Source organism: Triturus cristatus, chromosome 6, assembly GCF_964204655.1.
Source record: "Triturus cristatus chromosome 6, aTriCri1.1, whole genome shotgun sequence".
In the NCBI taxonomy this organism is placed as follows: domain Eukaryota; kingdom Metazoa; phylum Chordata; class Amphibia; order Caudata; family Salamandridae; genus Triturus; species Triturus cristatus.
In genome coordinates, this window is record NC_140589.1 from 761438367 (window position 1) to 761458711 (window position 20345).

Consider the following 20345-nt stretch of genomic DNA (forward strand, 5'->3'; position numbering starts at 1 on the left):
TAAATATAATAGCCCCATGCCTTGAACCACTCAAACAGAAACTTTCACTATCACAGTGCCAGTCATCGTTGAAGTTCCCACATTGCCAGAGATTTAATGGACACACTGATTATCCCCGTACTCAATTTCACAAACGAACTTTCATGTATGCTGGCAAGGTACTCTTGCACAAACATCACGATAGAACAAGTATTGGTCAGGCCAACAGGCCTCTGGCTTTTGTGAATTCGCAATTTAAGTGCTTTTTTTGCAAAAATATGCATATGCCATGAAAGTGTAAAAATAATTAAAAAGTTAAGAGCACTGACAAAAGGGTGTCTGGTGTGGTGTGCCTATGTGGGGGAAAAAAAGGAATCATCATTCGTAAGAATACAAAAAGAAAAGAATTAAAAGAATGCGTAACCTGGCCTAATAGCCCTGGCATTGAAATGGACTACTTGTTATGCGGATGCATGTGCAATAGCAAAATGCTGTCACTCACCGTTGTTAAGAGAGCCAGTCGCTGAAGTGGACAGACCTCTGCTCTAAGCTGTTTGCTGTGGTGGGCCAAAGCAAAAAGTAAATGGCCTTTAACTAGACCAGTGGATTAAGCTGAATGGCGGTCTTTGGTTGTATGTATGTAATTTTATTTGTTTAGAAAACCTGAGGCTTGTGAGACAGCTATAACTGTCTCTTGGCCAGGCGTGAAAAGTAACACAGAAGGTCACATTCCCTTGTTTTTTTTAAAAACATATATTTTTGAAGGTTTTGTCAACAGTCCATCATACTTCCTTATGTGTCAACAGCGCCTAGCAGGCCATTTTACAGTTCGAACATCTCCACAAACCCTAATTTAAACTACTACAGTCTGAACTCCCCGCCCCCCCCCCCCCCCGCCCACTCCTGCCTGAGTCTTCTCTTCTTGAAAATGAGATGTAAAGAGGGCTAACATATTGCTGGGTGCCTATTCTCAAGCTATCTGTTCATCGCATGCAGCAGGAGGGGGGTTCATATACAATGTGGGTCATCAAGAGTATGGGGTCTGATCTAGGCTCTCAAGACGGAGGGGTAGTCGGTGCTGGCGAGCCCTCTGGAGTGGGGTCTTGTGTATCTGGGTCCCTCAAGGGGTTCACTAGTGTCTCCCAAGCCCGCACTATGTTTGCACTTCAATATATTCAAATATCTCAAAATACTTCTCCTGGCTTTAGTACACATGACAGAATCCACTGGACACCTCTCAGTCCTTCTACACACCCAAGCATATCGGTCTCTGCACTGAGATGTATGCCGACACCTTAAGCTGCCAAGCCCAAACACAACCCTCTTGTGCATCCATCTCAACCCTCAAAGGTCGTACTGTTGACAGGAAGTCACTTCTCAACAGAACTAAACATAAGGAGTTCTCGTGCTACAGGGTGTAGCACAGCTGGGCATGATGTGCATTACCAAGCCTCAGCCCAATGCCTGCAACTCACTGAGTACAGACACCAAACCTCCATGCAAGCTGTAAAGTCTCAAAGACCATACAGATGGAAACTTGATTGTCTCCAACACGTACACGCAACCACACAGTCGTAAGTACACGCCCCCGCAGAAGCTTCCTTATGCATCCCATCCAAGATTGTGGATACATAAAGAGACTACGAGGAACATGAAGAGCTAGAGATACGGAGTAACAATAAATTCACTGCTTTTAGTCCTGCTGTTGAAAACCCACACACACCACCACCACCCTAGACTGAAGGTATACATTATTACTAGATGGAAAGTCATAGAACTGAGCTTTAATGTTATCTTAAAATCTTATGCAGGGTGCACTCTCCTAACCGTCCAAAGATTTCTGAGTATTCGACTCCACATCTGATGGTTAGCCGTGCTTGCCCTAGAGCATGCTTCTAGCCTTAAAATGCAGGTGCTGTGCCGTCAGAAAGAGGAAACACCTTGCCCCTTTCCAATTATGCTCTGCAAGTGGGTGCTGTAGTGGGAACTGTAAAGAGATGCAATTCTATGGTGTTTCAGGGTTAATAAATATGTTTCCTCTTTTAAAAACTTGTGTTTACTACCTGCAAGAGTAATGGCGTGCTGCTTAGCTCTGAATGTCAATATATTCCTATTGTCTTGCTGTTCTTTTAATTGATGGTATGAACTTTTTTTTCGTCTGTAGGCTGGGCCTAATTTTACTCGGCCTGTTTATCCAGCCACGGGACCCCCTCAGGATTTCAGCAAGTGGGAATCCTTGATGAAAATCAAAGAAGGACTGCTGAGGCAGAAAGAGATTGTGATTGATCGGTGAGTAAAACCTGCCGCAGGTATTATTTTAATATCATAGACCTTTGTTAAGCTGTGTAGTCACATAATGCTAACATGTCAAGTATTAGTTTCTACTGTCGATGCGTTCAAAGACGCTATCAGTTCACACCGCAGGCTTAGTGCGAGTTGTGCAGACTCAACTGTAAATAACGGGTGGAGAAATGGGTTTTCCATGGAAGTATTAGAGAATGGAGAGCCGAGTGCGCATATTGTGAAAACCCACAAAGTCGTAACTTTGTGAATATTCACAAACCCATACGAGTATCGCCCTACATTTACTGTGCGCCTAAACTTACACTTAAATAAATTATTGTTAAATTGCTGCTATTGTCTATTCACCATAAGGAAGGGCACATTGGACTACTTTCACGTGAAATGGCTCTTGCCATCTTGCAGTGGTGAGCAGATAGGGAGGGGCCTGCCACTGAAAACGTGGGCATTAATCAGTTCGGAAATGCTGCTGCTAGTGGCACCAGTGTGTGAGTGACACTGGCGTACAGTACAAATATGGACATGCCTTCCCATGCTAGTCTTAGTGTCCAGCACTAATTTCTACCCAACATGCAGTGGTGCTGGAGCAATTTTCGGAGTGGGGGTGTTGGCATCGTTGTATGTCACTGAAGTCAAAGAGACGGCGAAAATTCCAGTGTCCTTAAAAGATAAGCAATTGTAATGCAATAGGTCTCGCATTTCCTAGAGTTTGAGCTATTGTCATTGTAAATGACAATGCCTTTCATTTATGTGTTGTTTTTTAAACAGATAAATAAAAAGCATTGTCATTTACAATACCAATCGTTTAGACTTTCGCAAATGCAAGACCTATTGCATTGCAAATGCGTTTGGCGCCAGTGCCCACATTTGTTTTTATAAGCGTTAGGGGAGAGCATGTTCTGCCTGCAGCAGCAGGCATGACAAAGCTATTTAATAGAGCTCAGAGGCTGTAATTAAAGCCTACTGAGTAACCACACGGGTAACAGGGAATGTCCTCATTGGAGGTTACAAGATGTGGAAAGGTGGTACTAAGGAGGTACTACTAAGCCTATTGACCAATGAAAAGCCACAGTTTACAGTGGACAATGACACAAGCCAATGACAAATATGGGTGGAGAGTGGGCGGAGCTTGAAGTCCAAACCTGAATACAGCATACCTTGCAGAGCAGCGCATGCGCTGCCCAGGCTCAACCTAAAAAAGCGTAGCAATTGAGCCACGCCCATTCAGCGAGAGTGTGGTTAGAGGCCGCTGTTACAAATACATTACTAAAACATGATGTGGTGGTGCATTGTCACTTACAGACAGTACCTTTCCATTAAAATGGCCTTGAACTTTGCACAAGCATAGTTTTACTGCTAAAACTATATCGCGCACAAACGCTGTGTGGAAACTTGTTTCAGCGAAATTGGTCAATTGCGCGTCACCAAGAAAAGTGCCTTGATTTGTTTTGATCCTATTAAAATCTATGTTTCCATCACACTTTAAAATTACAAAAATGCTTCATTTGTGCTTTCTCAACTGCTGATATATTTAGAAAAGTTTTTACAGTTAATTTACAGGTATGTACATTTTATTGTGTTAGTAAATCATGACATCCTTCAGCATTTCCTTTCGCCCCAGCGGATGGTCAGATAGTTCACTTTATAAACTCCTCTCACTTTGCAGTCATCGAAAGAAAAGTAAACGGCAATCTCAGTGTTAAAAGAATAGCCAGACATTGGACCTCTGTCTTAGAACGCACCACAAATGTGTCAAGATAAACACAAAATGGAAAGGTATCTTTATTGCTCATTCAACTTCGGAACTTCAGCATGACTATTTTGGGGGGAGCTGCAGCACCTATGCGACCATGGTACCATCTGCCTGCCACTCCTCACGACACCTATGTGCCGAATGCCTTGCCTGTGTCCTGTTCCACTCATGTCCCCTCCCATTCTGCTCGCCACCTCTCCATCCCCTAACGCTACATTTGCCATGTTGTCCCAACTCTCCGTTCCCCCTTCTAGTCCCCTATTCTGTCCTCCTTCCCTACCACTGAGATAACCCCCCCCCCCCGCACCTTCTCCTGCCTTTGTCATGTTCCACGTTCCCCAGTTTCTTGGAGAAGATAACACATAAATAGTCCATTGCCTCAAAGTCTGTTTTCCTAAAGTTCAAACAGAACTATTTCCACTTCATACCTCTGGATTGTTTGTCTCACTACAGAGCTGACTGTAAAATGATGTAAGTAACCTCTTTTTCTTTCTAGTGCAGTTTAACATCCTGTTTATCATCACTTTTTGTAAAGGGCACTGGCACCCACGCTTAGGGTCATCATGACCGTGCTATGTGAAAACCTGAAATAAATAAGTAAACATGGTTTCCAGTAACAAGTGGGTAGTGTATGGGGCACAGGGATGAGACCATGGATTGGGTCTCCCTGGGAGTAATGCCAGCAGGGCAGTAGCCCCCTGTTGAACACTTTAGAGCAGTGCTTCCAAAACGTTTTGGAACCATGACCCAATTTTTAGAACGACAAACTTTCGAGACCCACCTAGCTTTAATGGACTTAGGCGCATGAGTTTTAAATGTAACTAAAGTATTGTGTGGTAGTGCACTGTCATTTACTGACAGCACTTTATTAATTGCACTGGCTACTAAATTTGTACAGGCATATACTTTTACTGATAGAATTAAATTGCACACAAATGATAATGTTTGGAAATCAGGTTTCAGTGAATAGTTATTATTTGTGCATCACCAAGTAAAGTGTCTTGATTTGTTTTGATTCTATTAAACTCTTTGTTTCCGTCACACTTCAGAATTACAAAAACATGTTTCATTTTTGCTTTCCTAACTGCTGAATGTGTACAGTTTATTTACAAGTATTTACATTTCTGATGGATACATCTGCCAGTGGATTCCTCACCTTGTGAATATCCCCTGCGCCAGCAACATTCGGAAACTTTTGTAGCAGTCCACGCCGATGAGGTCGAAGACGACGTCACAGAAGCACGGCTCTACTCGCGACTCCGCTGACGTCACCGGCTCCATAAGAAGACCTCGTCGGCGTGATGACGTCAGTTCCCTTTTTTCCGCGCCGTCGACGGATTTCGGGAAACGCTGTTGGTAGCTTCATTGTTACTTGTGTTATCTCTGGATTTTCTCTGTTTCTCTTTCAAGGATGTCGACAAGGAAGTCGGGTTTCAAGCCTTGTCGTGAGTGCGGCAAACACATGTCGATCACTGATCCACATGAGGACTGTGTGTGGTGCTTGTCTTCTGACCACGATGTGGATGGTTGTTCCAGTTGCCGCAAGATGAGCTCGATCAACTGCTGAATATGTACAGTTTATTTACAAGTATTTACATGTTACATCACCAAGTAAAGTGTCTTGATTTGCTTTGATTCTATTAAACTCGTTGTTTCCGTCACACTTCAGAATTACAAAAACATGTTTCATTTTTGCTTTCCTAGCTGCTGAATGTGTACAGTTCATTTACAAGTATTTACATGTTACATCCTACTGTCTTCCCTTTCATACTCCCTGTACCCCAGCATGATTGTCACTTAATTCACTTTAGTTTTCTTTCTCTGACTGCAAAGTGAGAGGAATTTATGAACACCAATCCCCATTTTAGAAAACATAAGCAGCAATTTGCCAGAAGACAGCCTCACATTTGATCTCTGTCTTTGAAGCACTGCAAATGTGACAAGATAAATACAAAATGTGAAGACATCTTTATTTCTTTTTTGTACTTTTTCTACCCACCAAAAATTGGCACTGGGAGACGTTGCGTTAGAGTATCACATTCTCTCTAACATGCTGCTGCCAAGAATGTTGATTACCATGTTTGCCACTGCAGTTGTGCTCCCATGCTCTCTATTCCTGCATACGTACTGTTATATTCTCTTCTTTAACAAACAGTTTCAAGTTTACTTCTTTTAAAGATGTGCAGTCACATTCTGTACATCAGAGGGTGTGCAGGCTATGCTCTTTCTGTCATCTGATGTGTTGCCTCATTCTGTCATGGCACAGATTTTCGGACCTCCCCTCAGCCTCACCTACATCTCTTTTTCACCTTTCTGGCGTTTTCCGCTCCTTCCTGCCTTTGCTCCACCTTTGTCTCTTAACTTCACCATCCTGTCTCCAATAGTTCTGCTCTACAGCTCGGTTTGCTCAATATAAAGACAAATAATAACATTTATAGAGTACACCCCATGCCACTGCTTGTCCAGCAGACCGTGAAATAAATATCCCTTTATATTTTTTCCGCATTCAGTAAAGCAACCCCCATTTTGCATGTTACATGGAAAAATATGGACTTACAACAAAGAGCCACTTCTTCCCATCTCGTTGCACACCACCAATCATTTTTAGGTTGAAGCCTACCAGACAGTGCAGCTGTCTGCTTGCGAAAAGACTTCTTGTGGGCACTCTGAAAGATTCCCTGAGAAAGCTGCCCGCCCATTGCTTACCATTGTCTTTGTGGTTTGTAACTCACATCTTCTGGCTTTCTATTTGCTGCCTTTGTTTTAGGCTGTCCAGCATGTCTTCATCATTCTGTGGAGCAAACCTTCTTCACCACCCCTCCTTGTATTCTTCCGTTAATCACTTTCGGTAAACAGGCTTTTCAATTTTGTTCTTTATCTTGTCACATTTGCTGTGCGTTCAAAGATGGAGGTCAAATGTCAGGCTCGGTCCTGGAGTTTACTTTTCTTTCTCAAACACCAAAATTAAAGGATTTATGTGACTATGTTGACTGGTACTGGGAAAGAAAATATTTTTTCTAGCACACAACAACATTTAAATGTCTGTAAATGAAATGTGCAGATATTTCAGAATATATCATAATTACGAAAGCACACATGAAGCACATTTTTTTGTAATTCTGAATTGTGGTGGAAACATATATTTTAATACGATCAAAACAAATCAGTACAGTAGGTGAAGGCATTTCCATACATTAACGTTTTTGTACCGTATAGTTTTATCAGTAAAATTTATGTGCAAATGTAATTGTCATTTGAATTGAAAATGTGTTGTCTAATGGCAGTGCACCACCACACTATGGCACTCCACTCTACACCACTCCATTCTAGGACACTGTAATCTATGCCCCTCCACTCTAAGCCACTATACGACACAACTCTCCACTGCACCCAGTCACACTCCACTCTACAACACTCTATTCCACTTCACACTAGGCCACACCACTCTACTCTACCACATTCCACTCTGACACGTTACTCGTGTCTGTTCCACTCCACGCCCCTCCACCCTACGACTCTCTACTTTGCTTCACGCTACATCACTCTAAGCCACTCCATCCTGTGACACTCTACTCTACGACACTCTACTCTATGCACCGCTTCATTCTAGGCCACACCACTCCACTTCACTCTACGACTCTACTCCAATCGACTATTGTACTCCACTCGACAATACTCTACATTATGTCACTCTGACACACCACTCTAGAACACTGTGACACTTTATTCCACTCTACGACCCTCCACTCTACTCCTTGACACTCTACTCCACTCTGTGCCACTCTACTCTACATCTGCAGACCGAGGAGAACAAGTACCTCCGGCGCCTACTGAAAGTGCCTCAGAGCACACCGTCTCACATCATTCACGAAGAACTGGGTTTCAGTTATGTCAGAGATAGGCTGGAAGCCAAACCCCTAACCTGCTGGGCCAAAATATGGGCAAATACAGAGGCCTCATTTAGGAAGCAGATTATAACAGACTGCCTTGCCCGTGACCGGGGGCTGAACATCCCATGGCTTAAGTATGTAAAGGAGACTTTAGAAGCCATAGGATGCGCAGATCTTTTTAATAACCCCACTAAAATGTCAGTGCATGGCAAGACTTTGGTGCAGGCCCGGTTTCAGAAGCATGTTATATCACTCAGGGAAGATAGGGAACTGGTTAAACAGTCAGTTAGAGAACACCTCCTGACTAAATCATGTTTGGGTATTGAGCCCTATTTATCTCATTTCCATAATGCCCATGATAGATTTATAATGACACGGTTTAGGCTCAATGTATTGCACCACACACTAGCTGATCCGGCAAGATACACCCCGTCCATAGAGTTGAAGGGTCCGTGTGGCTGCGACCATCGGTCTCCTCAGGATACCCTTCACTTTGTTTTATTATGCCCTTTTTATTCATTACCTAGGAGTTTGTTTTTAAAAAGTATTTTAAAGACTTCTAGATTTAAACATGCAAAGGTGGCCCTGTTATTTTTAAAATTGTCTACAGACACATTAACCCTGTTCTGCACTGTAAACTTTTTAAGGGCACCCATCAGACTCAAAAATACAAGAGGTACCAGATGAACGAATGTGGATCATAGTACCAGTTTTTAAAAGCCCCCCCCCCCCCCCCCCAAAAAAAAATGAATTTGAAGAGGGGAAGGTTCTTTATCTAAGCTGTCAAACTATTGTGTTCCTCTCTTAATTTTGATGTTTTTATATGTACTTTTGTGGCCCGCGATGTTAGCCTCTCATTGGTCTTTAATATGAATTTCATGTGATAAGGGGTTTCCACTCATGGAAGGATCGAACATGTATCATTTTAAGCTGTTGATTGTTTTGTTTTTATATTATGATGTATTTGATCTGCACTTTTATGGTATTTTTTTATACCGAATAAAGTATTATTATATATATATTGAAATCCATTGTATGTGCAAATGTAATTGTCATTTGAATTGAAAATGTGTTGTCTAATGGCAGTGCAACACCACACTATGGCACTCTACACCACTCCATTCTAGGACACTGTAATCTATGCCCCTCCACTCTAAGCCACTATACGACACAACTCTCCACTGCACCCAGTCACACTCCACTCTACAACACTCTATTCCACTTCACACTAGGCCACACCACTCTACTCTACCACATTCCACTCTGACACGTTACTCGTGTCTGTTCCACTCCACGCCCCTCCACCCTACGACTCCCTACTTTGCTCCACTCTACATCACTCTAAGCCACTCCATCCTGTGACACTCTACTCTACGACACTCTACTCTATGCACCGCTTCACTCTAGGCCACTCCACTCCACTCTACTCCATGACTCTACTCCAATCGACTATTGTACTCCACTCGACAATACTCTACATTATGTCACTCTTGACACACCACTCTAAAACACTGTGACACTTTATTCCACTCTACGACCCTCCACTCTACTCCTTGACACTCTACTCCACTCTGTGCCACTCTACTCTACATCACTAACTTTTAGCCATGCCGAACAGCAGCCACTCTGGTGTACAACATTGCCAAAACACATTGGCAAAGCCAATAGCCCTACTAGAGGTGAGACCTATTGGCTTTGCCAGTGCTTGTTCAATTTCATATAGACGTTCCCATGTATATTGCTGACTCTTACAAATCTCACAGGTCTCTCTTTCTCAATCTAAAGCTGTCTGATTCCCATGATAGGTTCCATGCCACAAGTTCATACCAAGTAGTTGCCTAAAATCCTAGTCTCACATCACTAGCGATCGAAAGCGACTTTATTTTCCATGCTCCGGACAAATGATGCAGTTGAATGGCATGCTGCCTCTACATAATGTTTTAACTTGACGTGTTATCAAGTTGGCAAAGAACTCAGCATAAATGCTTCAAAGCTGGATGTTGACCTGTAGTGTTGCCATGATTTGGTCTCATTGACGACTCATCAACTCCAAAAAATTGTCTCAACAAGATTACCACAGAAACCATTTCCTTAAAATGTAAAACCAAGATGGTGCTGTGGAGCCCATGCCCTACGTGGAACTGGATGCCGCAAGGGTCTGCTGGTTTATGTAGGCTTTAACACTGATATATTACTTATGTGCTTGGGGTCTCAAAGCGCAGGCAGTTGTCTTAGGGTGCTAGCATTCGAAAACATATTGGAATGAGAATAAAGCCTTAAGAGTGAAGGTTTGTCTTTGAGACTCCATGGAGAGAGCAATCCATTGTGAAACCATGCCAGGAGATTAACCTAGTCTCTTTATGTATATTTTCTAACCTTGTGTGCCTGCACCTTTGCAGTGCCTCAATTGTTTGGCTTTCTACGACAACTTTGACGAACCGAACCAAGGCACCAACACTACACCAACCACCGGCCACGTCAGCCAGCACCCCATCACCGCCCGGACCCCTGTCACCACAGAAGACACTGCTAAGACCATGAGGAGCATTCACTCAGGAGCCCCCACCGACCCCTGCCCGCCGCACATCTTCCACAGAGCCGCCTCCGCTATAGCACCCGAACTACGACGTACCATCGTACAGACATGTTCCCAGATGGCTGGAAGTGCGCAGAAGTCAAGCCCCTCCTCAAGAAGCCCTCTGCAGACTCGACGGACCTCAAGAACTACAGACCCATCTCTCTCCTCCCCTTGGCAGCCAAGGTCACAGAGAAGATAGTCAACAACCAGCTCACGAACTTCATAGAAGGCAACTCAATCCTCAATACTTCCCAATCCGGATTCCGCAGCAACCACAGCACCGAGACCGCCCTCCTAAGCCGTCACAGACGACATTCGCACCCTCCTCGACCAAGGACACACTGCTGCCCTCATCCTGCTAGGCCTCTCAGCAGCCTTAGACACTCTGCCCCACCGCACACTAACCGCAAGACTACACGGCGCCGGCATACAGGGAACTGCCCTAGACTGGATCCGCTCTTTCCTCACTAGCCGAACTCAAAGAATCAGACTCCCGCCCTTCCTCTCCGAACCCACAGAGATCAGCTCTGGAGTACCCCAAGGATCCTCACTCAGCCCCACGCTCTTAAACATCTACATGGCACCCCTCACTGCCATCTTCAGAAAACATGGACTCAGCAAAGTATCCTACGCCGACCACACCCAGCTCATCCTCTTCCTCACCAAGAATGCCCACATCACCAAACACAGTTTCCATTAAGGAATGAAAGACGTCGCCTCCTGGGTGAGCAGCAGCTGCCTGAAGCTCAACTCGGAGAAAACTAAAGTCCTCGTCCTCGGATCCACCCCCTCCGCATGGGGCAACACTTGGTGGCCCACCGCCCTCGACAAACCTCCCACACCCACGAACCACGCCCGCAACATCCGCATCATAGTCGACTTCTCCCTCACCATGAATCGACAGTTCAACGCCGTATCTTCCACATTAATCCCCACCCGAATGCAGAAAGACCGTCACCCACGCATTCATACCCAGCAGACTACAGGAATGCCCTCTAAGCCGGATTCAACAAATCTATACCCCTCAAACTCCAGACCATCCAGAACTCCGCAGCCAGACTTGTCCTCGGCATCCCATGACAAGACCACATCACCCAGCACCTACTAGACCACCACTGGCTCCCTGTCGAAAAGAGAGTGACTTTCAAGCTTCTCACTCACGCCTACAAATCCCTCCACACACCTGGACCCCAATACCTCAACAAAAGAATGTCCTTACATGCACCCAAGAGAAACCTCTCTGCCGACCTTGCCCTGGCCGAACTCCCACGCATCCGCAGAGCCAGAAAGGAAGGAAGAGCCTTCTCCTACATCATGGCCAAGACCTGGAATGAACTGCCCCTTAGCATCTGACCAACCCCCACACTCCGAACATTCAGGAAGAGTCTCAAGACCTGGCTCTTCAGATAAGAGAGAGCTGCTCAAACCCCCCCCTCCCCTCAGTGCCTTGAGACCCTCACTGGTAAATAGTGCTGGAAATCCCTGATTTATCCACCAATAGGCTTGTGCAAAGAGTTTGACAAGCATGGTTGGCTGCAGCCTAAACATATTTAATCATTTATGGTGAGGTGCATATATTGCCATTTCCGCCATGGTCATATAACAACATACACTGCCCCTTGTAGGGCTGGTGTGTTTTTGGGTTATTTTGTCTGCAAACCTTCTGTTGTCAACGTTATATTCAGGTAGGTTAAAGGATTTCTGCTGTCTACTTTAATGGCAGCCTTCTGCAGTGGAAGTGCTGCACCATTGGAAGTTTGCTTAATGCCTGTATGAAGGCAAGGAAGTGCAACACAACTAAGAAAACTTGGAAATCTTGATTGTGAAATTTTCAAGAATGGTTCTCCCTTTCATAAGAGAGAGCATGTGTTCTAGTTTTAAAATCCAGGGCTTAGACTCTCAGAGAGTAAAAGCCAAACTGCGATATAAGCGTAGTTCTTACAACCCTGTTCAAGAAAGTAAAAGCTTGAGATGTGGGCTTAGCTTCCCATGCCAGTAGATGAAGAAGCTTGGGCTTGTGTAATAGTGTTTCTACTCAACTTTTAATAATGGTTTTGGGACCCACCAGTAGATGTTGGGCTAACCAGAAAGTCGTGATCTCTGGAAAGAATTTCCCTTTTTCATTTGCACGTCCTTTAAAGACTGCTACTCCCTCCCCCACGTGCAAGGAACTGACTAGTCCTTTACTTACATAAAATGTTTTGCATTAGCAACTTCTACTCACGTCCTTGTCTGACTTTTCTTGCTTTTTGAAGTTGTTAACTTTGGCAGTACTCTCTTCATCTTTGTGTCACGACCAGATGCGTCGCGTATCACCTTTCCATCATTCACCAGATTCGCGAAAGCCAACAAGAAATTAGCACGAGCAGCAACATACATTAGCAGTGCACTTCACTCAAGCGTCTCTTTAATACTGCTCATCTGTCGCCGTCTGGCAGCTGTTATGCTCCTTCCTACCACAAATAAAACAAGCATTGGCATAGCCAATAGGTCACGCCTTTTGAATCTTATAAGTATTTAGACAGAGCTATTGGTTTTGCCAATTTGTTTAAAGTATGTTGTAGAGCAGTGTGGCTGCTGTGCAGCATGTTGAAAAGGTATAATAAAAAAGTGTTATAAACTTTTTTGTTACCTTATATATAACCAAGAAGACATCGTGTACAACTGGACATCCCTCTTAGAAAAACAGAGCAAACATAAAAAATGTGTTCTAGCAGTGTAAAGATACAAGATATCCAGTCACAAGGATGGTAAAGAAGCTCTGCTCTAGTTAAGGGTCAAACACAAAAAGGGGAAAGTCATTGAATAACAAGCAATCAACTGTGATTGACAAGAATGACCAGCAATAACAGGCAATGGACTGACCCAAAGCCTACTATATCTATATATCTGAATTTATTGGAGACAACCGGTCATTGACAACAAACAACTAAAGCTGTTTGTAGGCGAGACCTTAAAAGGAAAGTATGGGGTGGGATTGGGATCTCTAAGAGTATTCGACACATACGCTTAGGGAAGGATTCTACCAAAGTTTGTGGGTCTCTTTCTTGCAAATGAATAAATCTGCATCCAGAAATGTATGACAATCAATGTCTGTACAGTTAGTAATTTTGAAAATTCTCAACATTATTCAGCGCTGCTCAGGCCTTAGAGAGCCTTGCTCTGTCTCTGCTGCACCTTGATGTGCAGAGAGCATGACTTACAATGGGGAGTGAAACATTGTTTGGCTCCTAGCGTGTGTGAGGTGTACAGTGTGCAGGTTATGGTTTGCAGATAATTCTAAACTCTCTAGTATTTTCCGTTTTCTGAAATGTCCTTCGTTTGGAGATTTCAAGCTGTTCTATTGAACTAAAACCGCAGGCCCATGCCCCTTTCTTTCAGTGTTTTATTACTTTGCTTTTCTTTGGAATTTGCCTGTCTAGCCAGCAGACATCTGACGATGTTGGTGTTCTGTAAATATGCGGCGCTGCAGGCAGCATTCTGGTGAAAAATGTAACTGTTATCATTTATAACATAAATAAATCCATACGTAGAAATCTAAAAATGAACTTGCAAAACCGCCCACAGTGCACTGGCATTTGAGGTCTTTTCAACCCAAAGGCTTTCCTAAAATGGCTGATTGACAATGTTTACTAGAAGGCACCATGAATATTGCGCATATTTGCTCAATAGGAGGAAAAGGTGTAGGGCTGAAGACGTGACTAACACATTCATAAAGTGCAGCCTCTACTAGTACCCTGGTCTCTTGGCTCTTTATATTCTAATCTTCATTTTCCTCCGAGATCCTGGCATAATGCATCCAGTTAAGATGTCACCAGTATAGACAGCAAGCTAGATCCTGCATAGCCTCCCTTGGGAATCTTGTGACATTTCACTAAGACAGAGCCTAGGCCCTGTGCCTGAGCAAGCGTTGATCCAGCCCGCTCAGGCCAATCCCCATGCTGCTCTCATGCTTGAGAGCAGCACAGGGATTGGATGTGGAGTCCGATGCTGTCCCAGGGACTGGTGGGACCAGGAAGCAGGCGCCAGAATTAGCATAAGGTAAGTATTTTTTTATCATTCCCCTCGCACCTCCCCCATCCGCCTCTCCACTTTTTTTATGCGTAGACCGCCACTGAGCTTCTGCCTTCTCCCACACTCACCCCCACAGGAATGCAGACGAGAATTGGAAAGCTAAGCTGTGGTTCAGCTGTCTTTTACTGTGTCTCAAAGGGACAGGGGTGGGGCGAAACCAAGCAGTGCGTTGTAGGTAATATCAGCTGAGCAGTAGGTTTTAGGTAATATCAACCGGTACTTAATTTGTAAAAAAGTGAGTTCCAGGGCCCTTCTCGAGGGGCTACTGAAGTCTGCCCCACCCATCACCCTTTGCAGCACAGCCACTGACAGTACCAACACAACTATTGTCGCACACCTACAAGTGTGACAATTGAGAATATTCCAGGTCATCCAAAGCTACAAGAATGGTGTGGACAGCAGGTAGTATTCATTTTAATATGTGTTGGCTCATTAAACGTTGTTGTGCTCATCTCCATCAGATGGTGGACTGCCTTTAGTGCCGGTGTTGAGAATTAAGTACCAGTGCTGAGCACCAGAAACCACAGACTCAAATTATACACTTATAACACAATGTATGTTGCGTACAAAGGAGAGGCACTGAGACACGGAATATCAAACACTCCATCGGGGGCAAGACGAAGAAGACATTGAAGGCACATGGGGCGGGGAAGGAGAGATTGTAGTATCTGTAGAGGGCTGTTTCTCTTCCCACCACCCGCAAGCCTCTCCCGTTGTCTGACATCATTGGCCACCCATTGCTTTCTCAGCTTTTAAGTAGACAGGATTTAGGAAGAGCTGCTGGAGCAGTAATCCTATTTTAATGGAACAAGTCTAGAAGGGACCTGGGGTGTAAGTATTTCTACAGGAACACTCGGTCCCCCACAACACACAATAGATCATGTAAATAACACAGAGAAACAATGTTAACTATGTGATTTTTAAATCCAAATGGATTGTATATCATTTATTTGAAAGCAAAAAGAAACATAAAAGTGAGACTGTATTCAGAGAGAAAGTGAGTTACTGAACTCAGGCATTTGAACAAAGAGACCGTAATACAATTTGGAATCAGGCCATAGCAATGTAGGAAGCACCATTGCACATAAAAATGATACAGTGCATTCCTGTCAGTTTGGTATCCGCTCACACTGATCCCGGGTTCACTCCAGTGACATTGAAATTCCATCTCGCCCGATCAGGCTTGATCCGGCACAAGCTATTGTTTGTCAACATGTATTCAGTTTATGTCAGTGCACTGAAGCCTGCTAACCAGGCCCCAGTGCCCGGGCGCTCTCCCTAAAACTGTTGTGTGTAAATTGGCAACCCCAATTGAAAAGGACTTTACCCCCCTTATAAGTCCCTAGTATATGGTACTAGTGGTACCCAGGGTATGAGTGGTAAAGTGGTACCAAGGGCCCAAGTAAACTACTGGCAGCTGGCCTGTCATTGCCGACTGAAGGAACAATGTAAACTGCTACATGTTGACTTTGCCCTCACCATGTGTGGCAAAGTCAATGCACTGCTTTTAACATATGTTAGTCACCTCTAAGGAATGCCTCCTGAGCCCAGAAGGCAGGGTGCCTTATATTAAATGTGTGGGCTTGTAAGTGTTAGCTTGTATGTCCCTCTAGTGGCTTTTACCATTAAAGTACACTTTAAGTGCTAGGCGGTCCATAGGATAACATAGACTAACACCTGGAAAACCCAGGGTCACTAGCTCCATTATCGTACCACTTAAATATGTCCTGTTTGGTATCCAACAACGTGCCTCATCACCCCTGACATCAATCTTATATGGAGGATGATGTAGCATGCACCCAGTTGACTACCTTAGAAGTTGCCCACCTGGTTGCCCCAGCTTCTCTGTTCTCTGGCTGGCAACCCGTGCTTGCTTGCCATCAAGACAGGATTCTGACCTCCTGCCAGGCAGTGGGAACACTCCCAGGAGTCAGGAACAAAGGCCTGTGCAGGAAGGCGGTCACACCTCCTCCCTCTCAGGATGGCTAGTGAAGTGGCACATCAAGGCAGTGAGCTTCAAAGGCTACACCACCTCTGATGTGCATCAGGGCTTCCTCTCAAAGGAGGAAACAGCCCTCCCCCTGCCTTAGGCACATTTGCTTCTGGGCAGGCAGTAAATTAGGTATGCAGGAGGTGTACACACCCAAGAGGCTAGCCACACCTCTAGGGTGGGCTGCTGGCCTGTACAGCTAAGGAAGACTTCTGCCATTTTTAAAAGTGGTAGAAATTGTGGGTTCTGGGTAGAAAAGGTGACCTACATCCACCTTAGGGGCAGATTACCCGATCGGGCAAGTAGCCCATTAGGTACTTGCACCCCCACACCTAATGCGCCTAAATCTAGGATTTAAGGGTCACCTCTGACACTAGAACCTCAGTTCTGAATCAACCTGACTTGAACAGGACAAAGAAGAGACATATGACTGTGACAACAGGGCTTGCACAAACCAAAAGAGGTATAGCCTGTAACGTTGGCAACGCTCCTTGAACTGCCTAATTGAGACTCATCCTAGGCCAAAGCTCGATTCCCCCAGACAGAGGGACTCCTGTGAGAGCCTGAAGCACCCTCAGACTCCCCTGGACTAGTGCCACTAGTCCCCTAAAAACTGCAGGTGAAACAACGCTCCAGATCTGAAGACTCACTGGTCATCGGGCCTGTCGAGGGATCAACTAAATCCAGATGGTCTAGTGCATTGTGGGAACTATAGTCCACCTTACACAAAGTTTCAGGCAGCTACCATGATCCCCGGTACCACCGGATGTTGAAGTATTCATCTCCTGTAAGTCCTGCTGCCAAGGCTTGTTGGTCACCAGTCCGGCAACTGATCCTTGCTCTTGACACTGTATCAAGAGGGAACCCTACAACACCTTTGACCAACTACAGCTCTGACCTCGTTGTCCAGCTTTTGCATCTGTTTTCCTCCCAGCGCCATCTATTCTGTAAAAGCAGCACCCCCGCAGCTCCCATTTAGCACCATGGACAGCCAGGACAACTCTGTACCCGGGCTGTATGGGCCAGGTAAAACTGAACTGTCTGTCGAGGCCTGGTCCTGGGACCCGCATCACCTTCACCCCCTTGGGTTCCACGCAACTCGAACCACAAGTGACCGATTGTCCCATTGACCGAAACGCAAAAGTTCTGCAGTAGTGAATTACTGTGATTTATGTTTTTGTCTAAAATCCATAACTCTGGTTATATGTAGGCTATTTTGTGTCAAAATTAATTTTAAAATGATCTTTATTTTTAGGTCTCGCTGAGTGAGCGCGCATGCGCTGCTCTGCGAGACATTTAGTAGCGGAGTTTTAAAAGTGCTACTGACTGGCCTAGCGCTTGCGTTCACGCGAGCATGCACGCGCTCAGCCGGCCGCCATCTGTCTTTCACGGGTCATTAGCACCATGATGACTTTCACTTTCGCAAAAGTAAAGAAATAGAAAAAAACATCTATTTCTTTACTTTTGCTATAATAGCGGCACCTGCGCTTTACTTTGAACATGAAAAGTAAAGCGCGGGTGCCGCGATTATAGCAAAAGTAAAGAAATAGAAAAAAAATCTATTTCTTTACTTCTACTATAATCGCGGCCCCCGTGCTTTACTTTTTATGTGAAAAGTAAAGCGCCGGTGCCGCGATGCTTGTTTTAGCTTTATATCCCCCACCTGGTCTACTATTTCTCCCCCGCTTCACTTTTTTGCGTGTGTCATGCTCAGTAGTTTGCTGCCAATGCTTGTTTTATTTTTATTTGCCACCTGCATGTTTTTTTCCTGAATGTTCCTGTTCCTGTTTTATGTTTTGGGATGGTTGTCACTGTTTTCCGGAAGCTTGTTTTGGTTGCAGCCTGCACATTTTTTTTAAAAATCAGAATGCCACTTCTTTCATGAAGCTTGTGCGTGATGTTTTGGATGGCTTTCTTTGTATAATATACTATAGCGTGCATGTTTTTTCGAAATATTCCTTTATGTATCGTTTTTCGTGCAGCTTGTGCACCATAATACCAACCCAATTAGCCTACTGTGAAGCTTTCTGTGTGGTCCCTTTAAATTTAACTTATTGTCAGTTTTCTGCAATGTCACCCTGGGGCATAAGCGAGGACCTCCTTGCAGACTCGCGTGTTCTTTGTACACTGTCCGGTGCCCCCAGCGCCAAATCGGGCATCCATAGCCATGTGCCTTTGTGGTGTGGAGGGATTCTCCGCATGTCTACGTTATTCATTGGGGCCACCGCCATTGCCTGATTTCAGGGCGCAGGCTATTTTCAGTCATAGAAGGAACATCAGCCCGTTTGAGTTATAAGGGTGCAGTAAATTAACACTTTGGGCACTTTCTCCGCCTTTTATTCTCACATGGAAATGTTTCCTGTGAGTGACCTGATGGTATTCCACATGCGGACGCATGTTCGGCATTAATTACCTCTTGTCTCTTCCCTGGGAACACACCTTTGCGTCCTCCCCCTCCCCGCCCCATGCCATAAACTTTTGTTTTGTGTTGGCATGGGCGCACTCTGGGAGCTGGAAAGTCATGTGCGCGCACATAGAATTTCATCTGTGCATGGCCCCAACCGGAGGCGCCGATTGTTCCAACACAGTGATTCATGGGTTGTGCGGGATGATAACCGTAGTTGTAATCTGCGCTCAGATGGTCTCATGATTGGAGCTGCTCCATCTACAGAATGGCACAGTGGCCAGTCCGCCTCTGAAGAGGTGCAATATGATTGACTGAAGTTCTGTGCGTAACCCATTTCTGTTCTTGCCTAACCAGTCTGCAGCGTAATAATCTAAACAACACTTCACTGGAAAACAGTGATTTGATCTGAGATTAGAACTGTTACATGTAAAGGGATTTTGTACATCCAGCTGCATTTTGTAGGCGAAAGGCAAAATTACTGTAATTTATAGATGTTTTATGTTTTCTATGCTACTCACCCATGCTTTTAAACAAACCTACGTATACATGAATCGGGTGCAAGTAGTACAGGGGGCCTGGCAAAATCTATGAGACTACCCTTTATAGTGAAGTCTCCTCCCCCCAATGCCCCTTCTGCTACTCCCTCTCTCTCCCCCTCTCTCTCTTGTACTCTCTCTCTTGTACTCTCTCTCGTACTCTTTCTCTCTCGTACTCTTACTCTCTCTCTCTCGTACTCTCTCTCTCATAATCTCTCTTGTACTCTCTCTCTCGTACTCTCTCTCTGTCTCCCTCTCATGCACTAATCCAGCTTTTCTCATATTCATTCACTTCGAGTTTCAGCACAGTTTCTTTACTATAACTTAAAAACAAAAAAAATCATACCTCTTCATTTGGTCTCTTCTACGTACACAAACTCCGCTTCTTTATACATCTATAACCTTCTTTTCCCTTCTTTCTCACGCACTATTTCTTTCTATTGTATACAACTCTCTCCCCTTTAGACTCACCACACCACATAAATCCACTACACAAATACACTACACACCACACAATTTCACCACTAAGAATTCCAATTCAAACCACATACCACTACAAAAACATACATCCGCTCCACTACAAACAAAAAACATAAATAAGAAACATCATTTACAACCCCAATAGCTGTAACTTTCACAAATGCGAGACCGATTGCATTGCAAATGCTTGTGATATTTAGTGAAGTGTCATTACCAATTAAAAGTATGAAGATAACGTCCTTATCACGAACCTAACCCTACGGGTTTAAAATAAGGATTTTATTACTTCGCAAGACTGTTTATGTTGCAAGTGTTGGCAATGTGGCCTAGTGGCTAGAAATGTTGGCATTGTAAAAT

The 20345-nt window shown here is 44.5% G+C and overlaps 1 protein-coding gene across 1 annotated transcript in view; it reads left to right on the forward strand.

The window, feature by feature from the left end:
* The window catches only part of CEP85L (centrosomal protein 85L), a 464377-nt gene that overhangs the window by 315792 nt on the left and 128240 nt on the right, over positions 1-20345 (forward strand). The window contains exon 4 of the mRNA XM_085611285.1: positions 2144-2268. Within this exon, the coding sequence (XP_085467411.1) occupies positions 2144-2268 (125 nt within the window). The remainder of the gene's footprint in view (positions 1-2143; positions 2269-20345) is intronic.